This window comes from Ranitomeya variabilis, chromosome 1 (genome assembly GCF_051348905.1).
Source record: "Ranitomeya variabilis isolate aRanVar5 chromosome 1, aRanVar5.hap1, whole genome shotgun sequence".
Classification (NCBI taxonomy): Eukaryota; Metazoa; Chordata; class Amphibia; order Anura; family Dendrobatidae; genus Ranitomeya; species Ranitomeya variabilis.
Window position 1 is genome coordinate 1147156392 of NC_135232.1, and position 14657 is coordinate 1147171048.

General features: G+C 51.2%; 1 protein-coding gene across 3 annotated transcripts in view; it reads left to right on the forward strand.

Moving 5' to 3' along the window:
- The first annotated feature begins 2281 nt into the window (after positions 1 to 2281).
- The window catches only part of EXOC6B (exocyst complex component 6B), a 211570-nt gene continuing 199194 nt past the window's right edge, over positions 2282 to 14657 (forward strand). For 2 of the 3 annotated variants that reach the window (XM_077280336.1, XM_077280337.1), the window contains exon 1: positions 2282 to 2471. In XM_077280336.1, coding sequence (XP_077136451.1) covers positions 2320 to 2471 — 152 coding nt within the window. In that variant the 5' untranslated portion in view covers positions 2282 to 2319. The remainder of the gene's footprint in view (positions 2472 to 14657) is intronic. The other variant, XM_077280335.1, reaches the window with a different exon arrangement.

Below are 14657 nucleotides of genomic sequence, written 5' to 3' on the forward strand. Positions count from 1 at the left end.
TGGGAGGTCTAGTTTCCAAAATGGGGTCACTTGTAGGGGAGCTCCAATGTTTAGGCACACAGGGGCTCTCCAAACGCGACATGGTGTCCGCTAATGATTGAAGCTAATTTTCCATTCAAAAAGCCAAATGGCGTGCCTTCCCTTCCGAGCCCTGCCGTGCGCCCAAACAGTGGTTTACCCCCACATATGGGGTATCATCGTACTCAGGACAAACTGGACAACAACATTTGGGGTCCAATTTCTCCTATTATCCTTGGGAAAATGAAAAACTCCGGGCTAAAAATCATTTTTGAGGAAAGAAAAATAATTTTTTATTTTCATGGCTCTTCGTTATAAACTTCTGTGAAGCACTTGGGGGTTCAAAGTGCTCACCACACATCTAGATTAGTTCCTTGGGAGGTCTAGTTTCCAAAATGGGGTCACTTGTGCGGGAGATCCAATGTTTAGGCACACAGGGGCTCTCCAAACGCGACATGGTGTCCGCTAATGATTGAAGCTAATTTTCCATTCAAAAAGCCAAATGGCGTGCCTTCCCTTCCGAGCCTTGCCGTGCACCCAAACAGTGGTTTACCCCCACATATGAGGTATTGGCGTACTCAGGAGAAATTGCCCAACAAATGTTAGGATCCATTTTATCCTGTTGCCCATGTGAAAATGAAAAAATTGAGGCTAAAAGAAATTTTGTGTGAAAAAAAAGTACTTTTTCATTTTTACTGATTAATTTGTGAAGCACCTGGGGGTTTAAAGTGCTCACTATGCTTCTAGATAAGTTCCTTGGGGGGTCTAGTTTCCAAAATGGGGTCACTTGTGGGGGAGCTCCAATGTTTAGGCACACGGGTGCTCTCCAAACGCGACATGGTGTCCGCTAAAGATTGGAGCCAATTTTTAATTCAAAAAGTCAAATGGCGCTCCTTCCCTTCCGAGCCCTGCCGTGCGCCCAAACAGTGGTTTACCCCCACATATGAGGTATCAGCGTACTCAGGACAAATTGGACAACAACATTCGTGGTCCAGTTTCTCCTTTTACCCTTGGGAAAATAAAAAAATTGTTGTGAAAAGATCATTTTTGTGACTAAAAAGTTAAATGTTAATTTTTCCCCTCCATGTTGCTTCTGCTGCTGTGAAACACCTGAAGGGTTAATAAACTTCTTGAATGTGGTTTTGAGCACCTTGAGGGGTGCAGTTTTTAGAATGGTGTCACTTTTGGGTATTTTCAGCCATATAGAACCCTCAAATTGACTTCAAATGTGAGGTGGTGCCTAAAAAAATGGTTTTGTAAAGTTTGTTGTAAAAATGAGAAATCACTGGTCAAATTTTAACCCTTATAACTTCCAAGCAAAAAAAAAATTTGTTTCCAAAATTGTGCTGATGTAAAGTAGACATGTGGGTAATGTTATTTATTAACTATTTTGTGTCACATAACTCTCTGGTTTAAAAGAATAAAAATTCAAAATGTGAAAATTGCGAAATTTTCAAAATTTTCGCCAAATTTTCATTTTTTTCACAAATAAACTCAGAAATTATCGACCTAAATTTACCACTAACATGAAGCCCAATATGTCATGAAAAAACAGTATCAGAATCGCTAGGATCCGTTGAAGCGTTCCTGAGTTATTACCTCATAAAGGGACACTGGTCAGAATTGCAAAAAATGGCAAGGCTTTGGCCGCGCGTGCGCAGAAGCGGCGCTCTGCTGGCCGCGGCTTCAGGAAAATGGCCGCGCCCACCGATCACCAATGGAATAACGGACATCGCGCTCTTTTCACTCCCCTGTGCAGGATTCGGGACCTTGGACATGCGCACACCACTACGCCACCAACGGAAAACTACGCAATATCTGGGGGAAGACAACACGCCCTTTTGACCAGACCAGCCTGATTGACAGGCGAAAACGACTACTTTTGTAACGTATTTCGGCAGCATAGGTGGGGAATCGGGGTCCACAAACTACACTATTGTCCAGCACAGCTCAGGCCCTATTTAACAGTATTTTTATCTCATACCGAAAAAACGGGGTGACAGGTTCCCTTTAAGGCCAAAATAGGCTGGGTCATGAAGGGGTTAACAACCACTAATCCTCCCAGTGATCACACTGCAGCGAGGAGCCTGAGGGCCGACACCGGGCGGCCACACACTGCTACACCGGCCAGATCTCCGCTCTGTCAGGGCTGCGCGGATTGGTGGAGCTCCCCGCTCCAGCTTCTCGGAGCTCCACTGTCCTCAGCACTGACTGAAGCGTCCGGGGCGGAGGGACACGTGACAGCAGCAAGACAGCAACTCACAGACTACATCTCCCAGGAAGCATCGCGGCTGTGACGTAATGACGGCGGGGCACGCGCTGCGCGGAGACGTCGCTGTGAGGGCGGAGCTGTTAGTCCCAGACATGGCGGAGCTGGAGACAGCGGCGGAACATGAGCGGATCCTGCGGGAGATCGAGAGCACTGAGACGGCATGTATCGGCCCCACACTGCGGTGAGTGCCGGAGCGAGAGACAGCAGAGACACAGGGGGGAGAGAGAGAGACAGACAGCTCCTGACAGGAGAGAGAGAGAGAGACAGCCCCTGACAGGAGAGAGAGAGAGACAGACAGCCCCTGACAGGAGAGAGAGAGAGACAGCTCCTGACAGGAGAGAGAGAGACAGACAGCTCCTGACAGGAGAGAGAGAGAGAGAGACAGCCCCTGACAGGAGAGAGAGAGAGAGACAGCTCCTGACAGGAGAGAGAGAGAGAGAGAGACAGCCCCTGACAGGAGAGAGAGAGAGACAGCTCCTGACAGGAGAGAGAGAGACAGACAGCTCCTGACAGGAGAGAGAGAGAGAGAGACAGCCCCTGACAGGAGAGAGAGAGAGAGAGAGAGACAGCTCCTGACAGGAGAGAGAGAGAGAGAGACAGCCCCTGACAGGAGAGAGAGAGAGACAGCCCCTGACAGGAGAGAGAGAGAGAGACAGCTCCTGACAGGAGAGAGAGAGAGAGACAGCCCCTGACAGGAGAGAGAGAGAGAGACAGCCCCTGACAGGAGAGAGAGAGAGAGAGACAGCCCCTGACAGGAGAGAGAGAGAGAGAGAGACAGCCCCTGACAGGAGAGAGAGAGAGAGAGAGACAGCCCCTGACAGGAGAGAGAGAGAGAGACAGCCCCTGACAGGAGAGAGAGAGACAGACAGCTCCTGACAGGAGAGAGAGAGAGAGAGACAGCCCCTGACATGAGAGAGAGAGAGACAGCCCCTGACAGGAGAGAGAGAGAGAGACAGCCCCTGACAGGAGAGAGAGAGAGAGAGACAGCCCCTGACAGGAGAGAGACAGCCCCTGACAGGAGAGAGAGAGAGAGACAGCCCCTGACAGGAGAGAGAGAGAGAGACAGCCCCTGACAGGAGAGAGAGAGAGAGACAGCCCCTGACAGGAGAGAGAGAGAGAGAGAGACAGCCCCTGACAGGAGAGAGAGAGAGAGACAGCCCCTGACAGGAGAGAGAGAGAGAGAGACAGCCCCTGACAGGAGAGAGAGAGAGAGAGACAGCCCCTGACAGGAGAGAGAGAGAGACAGCTCCTGACAGGAGAGAGAGAGACAGACAGCTCCTGACAGGAGAGAGAGAGAGAGAGAGACAGCCCCTGACATGAGAGAGAGAGAGAGAGACAGCCCCTGACAGGAGAGAGAGAGAGACAGCCCCTGACAGGAGAGAGAGAGAGAGAGACAGCCCCTGACAGGAGAGAGAGAGAGAGACAGCCCCTGACAGGAGAGAGAGAGAGAGAGAGACAGCCCCTGACAGGAGAGAGAGAGAGAGAGAGACAGCCCCTGACAGGAGAGAGAGAGAGAGAGAGACAGCCCCTGACGAGAGAGAGAGAGAGAGAGAGAGAGACAGCCCCTGACAGGAGAGAGAGAGAGACAGCTCCTGACAGGAGAGAGAGAGACAGACAGCTCCTGACAGGAGAGAGAGAGAGACAGCCCCTGACAGGAGAGAGAGAGAGAGAGACAGCTCCTGACAGGAGAGAGAGAGAGACAGACAGCCCCTGACAGGAGAGAGAGGGAGAGAGAGAGAGACAGCCCCTGACAGGAGAGAGACAGCCCCTGACAGGAGAGAGACAGCCCCTGACAGGAGAGAGACAGCCCCTGACAGGAGAGAGACAGCCCCTGACAGGAGAGAGACAGCCCCTGACAGGAGAGAGAGACAGCCCCTGACAGGAGAGAGAGACAGCCCCTGACAGGAGAGAGAGACAGCCCCTGACAGGAGAGAGAGACAGCCCCTGACAGGAGAGAGAGAGAGACAGCCCCTGACAGGAGAGAGAGAGAGAGACAGCCCCTGACAGGAGAGAGAGAGAGACAGCCCCTGACAGGAGAGAGAGAGAGAGAGAGAGAGAGACAGCCCCTGACAGGAGAGAGAGAGAGACAGCCCCTGACAGGAGAGAGAGAGAGAGAGAGAGACAGCCCCTGACAGGAGAGAGAGAGAGAGAGAGAGACAGCCCCTGACAGGAGAGAGAGAGAGAGAGAGAGACAGCCCCTGACAGGAGAGAGAGACAGCCCCTGACAGGAGAGAGAGACAGCCCCTGACAGGAGAGAGAGACAGCCCCTGACAGGAGAGAGAGACAGCCCCTGACAGGAGAGAGAGACAGCCCCTGACAGGAGAGAGAGACAGCCCCTGACAGGAGAGAGACAGCCCCTGACAGGAGAGAGAGACAGCCCCTGACAGGAGAGAGAGACAGCCCCTGACAGGAGAGAGAGACAGCCCCTGACAGGAGAGAGAGACAGCCCCTGACAGGAGAGAGAGACAGCCCCTGACAGGAGAGAGAGACAGCCCCTGACAGGAGAGAGAGAGAGACAGCCCCTGACAGGAGAGAGAGACAGCCCCTGACAGGAGAGAGAGAGAGAGAGAGACAGCCCCTGACAGGAGAGAGAGAGAGAGACAGCCCCTGACAGGAGAGAGACAGCCCCTGACAGGAGAGAGACAGCCCCTGACAGGAGAGAGAGACAGCCCCTGACAGGAGAGAGAGACAGCCCCTGACAGGAGAGAGAGACAGCCCCTGACAGGAGAGAGAGACAGCCCCTGACAGGAGAGAGAGACAGCCCCTGACAGGAGAGAGAGACAGCCCCTGACAGGAGAGAGAGACAGCCCCTGACAGGAGAGAGAGACAGCCCCTGACAGGAGAGAGAGACAGCCCCTGACAGGAGAGAGAGACAGCCCCTGACAGGAGAGAGAGACAGCCCCTGACAGGAGAGAGAGACAGCCCCTGACAGGAGAGAGAGAGAGAGAGAGAGACAGCCCCTGACAGGAGAGAGAGAGAGAGAGAGAGACAGCCCCTGACAGGAGAGAGAGAGAGAGACAGCCCCTGACAGGAGAGAGAGAGAGAGACAGCCCCTGACAGGAGAGAGAGAGAGAGAGAGACAGCCCCTGACAGGAGAGAGACAGCCCCTGACAGGAGAGAGACAGCCCCTGACAGGAGAGAGACACAGCCCCTGACAGGAGAGAGAGACAGCCCCTGACAGGAGAGAGAGACAGCCCCTGACAGGAGAGAGAGACAGCCCCTGACAGGAGAGAGAGACAGCCCCTGACAGGAGAGAGAGACAGCCCCTGACAGGAGAGAGAGACAGCCCCTGACAGGAGAGAGAGACAGCCCCTGACAGGAGAGAGAGACAGCCCCTGACAGGAGAGAGAGACAGCCCCTGACAGGAGAGAGAGACAGCCCCTGACAGGAGAGAGAGACAGCCCCTGACAGGAGAGAGAGACAGCCCCTGACAGGAGAGAGAGACAGCCCCTGACAGGAGAGAGAGACAGCCCCTGACAGGAGAGAGAGACAGCCCCTGACAGGAGAGAGAGACAGCCCCTGACAGGAGAGAGAGACAGCCCCTGACAGGAGAGAGAGACAGCCCCTGACAGGAGAGAGAGACAGCCCCTGACAGGAGAGAGAGAGAGAGAGACAGCCCCTGACAGGAGAGAGAGAGAGAGAGACAGCCCCTGACAGGGGAGAGAGAGAGACAGCCCCTGACAGGAGAGAGAGAGAGAGAGAGAGAGACAGCCCCTGACAGGAGAGAGAGAGAGACAGCCCCTGACAGGAGAGAGAGAGAGAGAGACAGCCCCTGACAGGAGAGAGAGAGAGACAGCCCCTGACAGGAGAGAGAGAGAGAGAGAGACAGCCCCTGACAGGAGAGAGAGAGAGACAGCCCCTGACAGGAGAGAGAGAGACAGCCCCTGACAGGAGAGAGAGAGAGAGAGACAGCCCCTGACAGGAGAGAGAGAGAGACAGCCCCTGACAGGAGAGAGAGAGAGAGAGAGACAGCCCCTGACAGGAGAGAGAGAGACAGCCCCTGACAGGAGAGAGAGAGAGAGACAGCCCCTGACAGGAGAGAGACAGCCCCTGGGCTCTTTGCTTTCACACCCGCCTTTGATATCCTGACCGGGGACAGACAATCTCCCTCATAGGGAAATGGCTTGTGGTTTTCTGTTGTCTTCTGCTGGGAGTTGTAGTACTCCAGGATGAGTGGTCAGGGATAATGTGTGGGTGTGACATCTCTCATGTCTGAGCCATGGAGCGGTCATATGTCCGTCCTGTTATATTGTCCCCTCATGGTGGGGGTCGGCAGTATCGGGTCATGGGGGTGCGGCACCGTCTTCTCCTCCGGCCGGATGTGCTGGGTTGTGGAGACGCCCAGCACCACGCTGTCACCTGTGGATTGGCGGCAGCGGGCTCTGCAGATCCTCGGTGTTCAGTTGTATAGTGGTGGATTTGCAGTTCCTGGCTGCGGCCACAGCACAGACGGTGGAGCTGCCCTCTGCAGCTGATCACACCCGCCCGGCACCGGACACCGCTGATTGGCAGAGGCGCTGGTGTCGCTCCTCTACTTATGTGACACATGTCGTTTCCTAGGGGTAGGTCATGACTGTGGAGCCGGGAACCTTCCTTCTGCCCGGGATATTGGGATATTTATAACATCATTCTCTGTCGTACCACCTAATAAATGATCCTGCTATGTGTGGTCCAACATTAAATGACCTCCCCCAATGTGGTGGTGGTGGGATTCTTCTCTTCCCTGAGCAGTGGTGTTAGGGGGGATTGATGGTGATGTTACTATTTGTAACTGCTTCTCCTGATTTGTGTCGGTTTGAAGTCGACTCATCGCAATTCAGTTTTATAAAGATCTCGCAGCAGCAAGTTGTACGAACACAGATGTAGATTACACTGCAGGTCTCCTCAAGGGGTAAGTTCAGAGGGCTGCAGTATATTTGCATAGGGGGCACCGAGACTGATCTATACACATCATAAGAGACACCGAGACTGACCTATACACCACATAGGAGACACCGAGACTGACCTATACACATCACATAGGAGACACCGAGACTGACCTATACACATCACATAGGAGACACCGAGACTGACCTATACACATCACATAGGAGACACCGAGACTGACCTATACACATCACATAGGAGACACCGAGATTGACCTATACACATCACACAGGAGACACCGAGATTGACCTATACACATCACATAGGAGACACCGAGATTGACCTATACACATCACATAGGAGACACGGAGACTGACCTATACACATCACATAGGAGACACGGAGACTGACCTATACACATCACATAGGAGACACGGAGACTGACCTATACACATCACATAGGAGACACGGAGACTGACCTATACACATCACATAGGAGACACGGAGACTGACCTATACACATCACATAGGAGACACGGAGACTGACCTATACACATCACATAGGAGACACGGAGACTGACCTATACACACGTCTATGCAGCAGAATTACAGGCTTGCTATGAGCGCTGACCACGGGGTGGCGCTCATAGAAATCTGCCATCAACAACCATAGAGGTCTCGAGGAGACCTCTGGTTGTGATGGCAACGCACCGATGACCCCCCGATCACGTGAAGGGGGGGCAGCGGTGCGTGTACTTCCGGTGGCGCGGCTGGCAGCGCTTGTTAAATGCCACTGTCAGTTTGACAGCGGCATTTAACTAGTTAATGGGCGCAGGCGGATTGCGATTCCGCTCGCGCCCATTGCGGGCACATGTCAGCTGTTTAAAACTGCCATATACACATCACATAGGAGACCCCGATACTGCCGTATACACATCACTTAGGAGACACTGAGACTGCCGTATACACATCACGTAGGTGACACCGAGACTGCCGTATACACATCACGTAGGTGACACCGAAACTGCCGTATACACATCACATAGGTGACACCGAGACTGCCGTATACACATCACATAGGTGGCACAGAGACTGCCGTATACACATCACATAGGTGACACCGAGACTGCCGTTTACACATCACATAGGTGACACCGAGACTGCCGTATACACATCACATAGGTGACACCGAGACTGCCGTATACACATCACATAGGTGACACCGAGACTGCCGTATACACATCACATAGGTGACACCGAGACTGCCGTATACACATCACATAGGTGACACCGAGACTGCCGTATACACATCACATAGGTGACACCGAGACTGCCGTTTACACATCACATAGGTGACACCGAGACTGCCGTATACACATCGCATAGGGGGCACGGAGACTGACCTATACACATCACATAGGAGACACTGAGACTGACCTATACACATCACATAGGAGACACCGAGACTGATCTATACACATCATAAGAGACACCGAGACTGACCTATACACATCACATAGGAGACACCGAGACTGACCTATACACATCACATAGGAGACACTGAGACTGACCTATACACATCACATAGGAGACACCGAGACTGACCTATACACATCACATGGGAGACACGGAGACTGACCTATACACATCACATAGGAGACACCGAGGCTGACCTATACACATCACATAGGAGACACGGAGGCTGACCTATACACATCACATAGGAGACACCGAGGCTGACCTATACACATCACATAGGAGACACCGAGCCTGACCTATACACATCACATAGGAGACACCGAGACTGACCTATACACATCACATCGGAGACACCGAGACTGACCTATACACATCACATAGGAGACACGGAGACTGACCTATACACATCACATAGGAGACACGGAGACTGACCTATACACATCACATAGGAGACACGGAGACTGACCTATACACATCACATAGGAGACACGGAGACTGACCTATACACATCACATAGGAGACACGGAGACTGACCTATACACATCACATAGGAGACACGGAGACTGACCTATACACATCACATAGGAGACACCGAGGCTGACCTATACACATCACATAGGAGACACGGAGGCTGACCTATACACATCACATAGGAGACACGGAGGCTGACCTATACACATCACATAGGAGACACCGAGCCTGACCTATACACATCACATAGGAGACACCGAGACTGACCTATACACATCACATCGGAGACACCGAGACTGACCTATACACATCACATAGGAGACACGGAGACTGACCTATACACATCACATAGGAGACACGGAGACTGACCTATACACATCACATAGGAGACACGGAGACTGACCTATACACATCACATAGGAGACACGGAGACTGCTGTATACCCCCTTAACCCCCAAGCTTTTTTCATTTCATTTTTCGCTCCCCTTTTTCCAGAGCCTTAAGTTTTTTATTTTTCTGTCAATATGGCCATGTGGGGGCTTATTTTTTGCGGGACGAGTTGTACTTCTGAACGACACCGTTGGTTTTACCATGTTGTGTAACAGAAAACGGGAAGAAAATTCCAAGTGCGACGAAATTGCAAAAAATTGCAATCCCACACTTGTTTTTTGTTTGGCTCTTTTGCTAGGTTCACCAAATGCTAAAACTGACCAGCCATTATGATTCTCCAGGACATTACGAGTTCATAGACACCAAACATGTCTAGGTTCTCTTTTTTTCTAAGTAGTAAAAAAAAAATTCCAAAGTTTGTTAAAAAAAACTAAAATAAAAACAATTGTGCAATATTTCGATATCCTTAGCGTCTCCTTTTTTCGTGATCTCGGGTTGGGTGAGGGCTTATTTTTTGCGTGCCGAGCTGATGTTTTTAATTATACCACTTTTGTGCAGATATGAACTTTTGATCGCCCGTTATTGCATTTTAATGCAATGTCACGGCAACCAAAAAAACATAATTTTGGCGTTTTGATTTTTTTCTCGCTATGCCGTTTAGCGATCGGGTTAATCCTTTTTTTTTTTTTTTTTTTATTGATCGGGCGATGCTGATACCAAAAATGTGTAGGTTTGATTTTTTATTTATTTATTTATTTATTTTTTTATTTTGATTGGGTCGAAAGGGGGTGATTTGAACTTTTATATTTTTTTCATTTTTTTATATTTTTAAACACTTTATCTTTTTTTAAATTTTGGCATGCTTCAATAGCCTCCATGGGAGACTAGAATCATCCACTCCTCGATCGCCTCTGCTACATAGAGGTGATGCACAGATCACGTCTATGCAGCAGAATTACAGGCTTGCTATGAGCGCTGACCGCGGGGTGGCGCTCATAGAAATCTGCCATCAACAACCATAGAGGTCTCGAGGAGACCTCTGGTTGTGATGGCAACGCACCGATGACCCCCCGATCACGTGAAGGGGGGGCAGCGGTGCGTGTACTTCCGGTGGCGCGGCTGGCAGCGCTTGTTAAATGCCACTGTCAGTTTGACAGCGGCATTTAACTAGTTAATGGGCGCAGGCGGATTGCGATTCCGCTCGCGCCCATTGCGGGCACATGTCAGCTGTTTAAAACTGCCATATACACATCACATAGGAGACCCCGATACTGCCGTATACACATCACTTAGGAGACACCGAGACTGCCGTATACACATCACGTAGGTGACACCGAGACTGCCGTATACACATCACGTAGGTGACACCGAAACTGCCGTATACACATCACATAGGTGACACTGAGACTGCCGTATACACATCACATAGGTGGCACAGAGACTGCCGTATACACATCACTTAGGAGACACCGAGACTGCCGTATACACATCACATAGGTGACACCGAGACTGCCGTATACACATCACGTAGGTGACACCGAAACTGCCGTATACACATCACGTAGGTGACACTGAGACTGCCGTATACACATCACATAGGTGGCACAGAGACTGCCGTATACACATCACATAGGTGACACCGAGACTGCCGTTTACACATCACATAGGTGACACCGAGACTGCCGTATACACATCACATAGGTGACACCGAGACTGCCGTATACACATCACATAGGTGACACCGAGACTGCCGTATACACATCACATAGGTGACACCGAGACTGCCTTATACACATCACATAGGTGACACCGAGACTGCCGTATACACATCACAAAGGTGACACCGAGACTGCCGTATACACATCACAAAGGTGACACCGAGACTGCCGTATACACATCACAAAGGTGACACCGAGACTGCCGTATACACATCACAAAGGTGACACCGAGACTGCCGTATACACATCACAAAGGTGACACCGAGACTGCCGTATACACATCACAAAGGTGACACCGAGACTGCCGTATACACATCACAAAGGTGACACCGAGACTGCCGTATACACATCACAAAGGTGACACCGAGACTGCCGTATACACCTCACATAGGTGACACCGAGACTGCCGTATACACCTCACATAGGTGACACCGAGACTGCCGTATACACCTCACATAGGTGACACCGAGACTGCCGTATACACCTCACATAGGTGACACAGAGACTGCCGTATACACCTCACATAGGTGACACCGAGACTGCCGTATACACATCACATAGGTGACACCGAGACTGCCGTATACACATCACATAGGTGACACCGAGACTGCCGTATACACATCACATAGGTGACACCGAGACTGCCGTATACACATCACATAGGTGACACCGAGACTGCCGTACACACATCACATAGGTGACACCGAGACTGCCGTATACACATCACATAGGTGACACCGAGACTGCCGTATACACATCACATAGGTGACACCGAGACTGCCGTATACACATCACATAGGTGACACCGAGACTGCCGTATACACATCACATAGGTGACACCGAGACTGCCTTATACACATCACATAGGTGACACCGAGACTGCCGTATACACATCACATAGGTGACACCGAGACTGCCGTACACACATCACATAGGTGACACCGAGACTGCCGTATACACATCACATAGGTGACACCGAGACTGCCGTATACACATCACATAGGTGACACCGAGACTGCCGTATACACATCACATAGGTGACACCGAGACTGCCGTATACACATCACATAGGTGACACCGAGACTGCCTTATACACATCACATAGGTGACACCGAGACTGCCGTATACACATCACAAAGGTGACACCGAGACTGCCGTATACACATCACAAAGGTGACACCGAGACTGCCGTATACACATCACAAAGGTGACACCGAGACTGCCGTATACACATCACAAAGGTGACACCGAGACTGCCGTATACACATCACAAAGGTGACACCGAGACTGCCGTATACACATCACAAAGGTGACACCGAGACTGCCGTATACACATCACAAAGGTGACACCGAGACTGCCGTATACACATCACAAAGGTGACACCGAGACTGCCGTATACACATCACAAAGGTGACACCGAGACTGCCGTATACACCTCACAAAGGTGACACCGAGACTGCCGTATACACCTCACATAGGTGACACCGAGACTGCCGTATACACCTCACATAGGTGACACCGAGACTGCCGTATACACCTCACATAGGTGACACCGAGACTGCCGTATACACATCACATAGGTGACACCGAGACTGCCGTATACACATCACATAGGTGACACCGAGACTGCCGTATACACATCACATAGGTGACACCGAGACTGCCGTTTACACATCACATAGGTGACACCGAGACTGCCGTATACACATCACATAGGTGACACCGAGACTGCCGTATACACATCACATAGGTGACACCGAGACTGCCGTATACACATCACATAGGTGACACCGAGACTGCCGTATACACATCACATAGGTGACACCGAGACTGCCGTATACACATCACATAGGTGACACCGAGACAGCCGTATACACATCACATAGGTGACACCGAGACTGCCGTATACACATCACATAGGTGACACCGAGACTGCCGTATACACATCACATAGGTGACACCGAGACTGCCGTATACACATCACATAGGTGACACCGAGACTGCCGTATACACATCACATAGGTGACACCGAGACAGCCGTATGCACACCACATAGGAGACACCGAGGCTGCTGTAGGTCAAGAAGCAAGACAAGGTCGCCAGCTCTTGTCCTGTCCTGATCCAGGTGCAGAAAGTTCCCCAATTACGTTTTCAGCTCTGCTACATGAGCGCCAAGAAGCGCTCGCTGGCTGTCGGTTCACCTGCGTCTTGGACTTCTTCCTCTATACTTAATCTCAAATAAAAGGTTATAATTAGAAAAGGAGACTTGGTGGATGTGATGTTGCTATTTGCACGCAGCCGCGATGCAAGAGACTGTGTTAGGGTTTGTGTTGTACACTGCAGTCAGTCACATCCAGAGCTGTATTCACAATAGTGACCAGTGTGTATAAACCAGCAAAGAAAACCTGCACCTTGCGATGAGGCAGAACTATGAATGCAGCTCTGGATCTCACTGCAGTATGTTCATGATTGTGAAGGATCTTGCTAGAGTAACGGCTTCAGAATAATGACCATTTGTAGCTGTGGAATGTGAGGTCAGTGCTTCTGCCTGTTATACCATGATAGTTCATCACAGATTGTAAGATCTCTGCTTGCTGTAGTTCTGCAGGAAACATCATTGGTACTTCCCATAGAGAGACGTTCCAGGTCACAGTGCGATCATGACTAGAACCGGGCATTACAGCCGTGCTGAGAGATCGGCATATGACCATGGAGGCAAATAGTAAAGATTCCTGGGAAATTGACAGGAAGCAGAGATATTGAAAAAGCAAAGCAGCTGATGCAGAAAGTGTATTAGAAAATTATAGAACTTTGTGCAAGTCCTAACGATAAAAAGATGGGTGCTGATCCAGGCGCCCCAACTCCAGCATTCCCCAGACACTGTGTGATGTGGCTGCTCGGCGCCCCCTGCTGGAGGTCAGGGAGCAGAGGGCAGAGGTCGCCCTGATACAGTGCTGTGTGATGCTTCTCGGCGCCCCCAGCTGGAGGTCGGGGAGCAGAGGTCGTCCTGGCACAGTGTTGTGTGATGTGGCTGTTTGGCGCCCCTGCAGGGGGTCAGGGAGCAGAGGGCAGAGGTCACCCTGCTACAGTGCTGTTTCATGTGGCTGCCCATTAGTCCTGCTGGAGGTCAGGGAGCAGAGGGCAGAGGTCGTCCTGGCACAGTGCTGTGTGATGTGGCTGCTTGGCGCCCCCTGCTGGAGGTCAGGAAATAGAGGGCAGAGGTCGTCCTGGCACAGTGCTGTGTGATGTGGCTGCTTGGCGCCCCCTGCTGGAGGTCAGGAAATAGAGGGCAGAGGTCGTCCTGGCATGGTACTATAGACTGTTTCTGTGTTGGCGCGCTCGCTGGTAGCAGCCACCCCTGATGACTTGCTGTCTATTTTCGGACTTCCTGTGCTTTTCTTGTTCCATACAGGATGGCGCTAGGTGTCTTATTTTTTCCTGT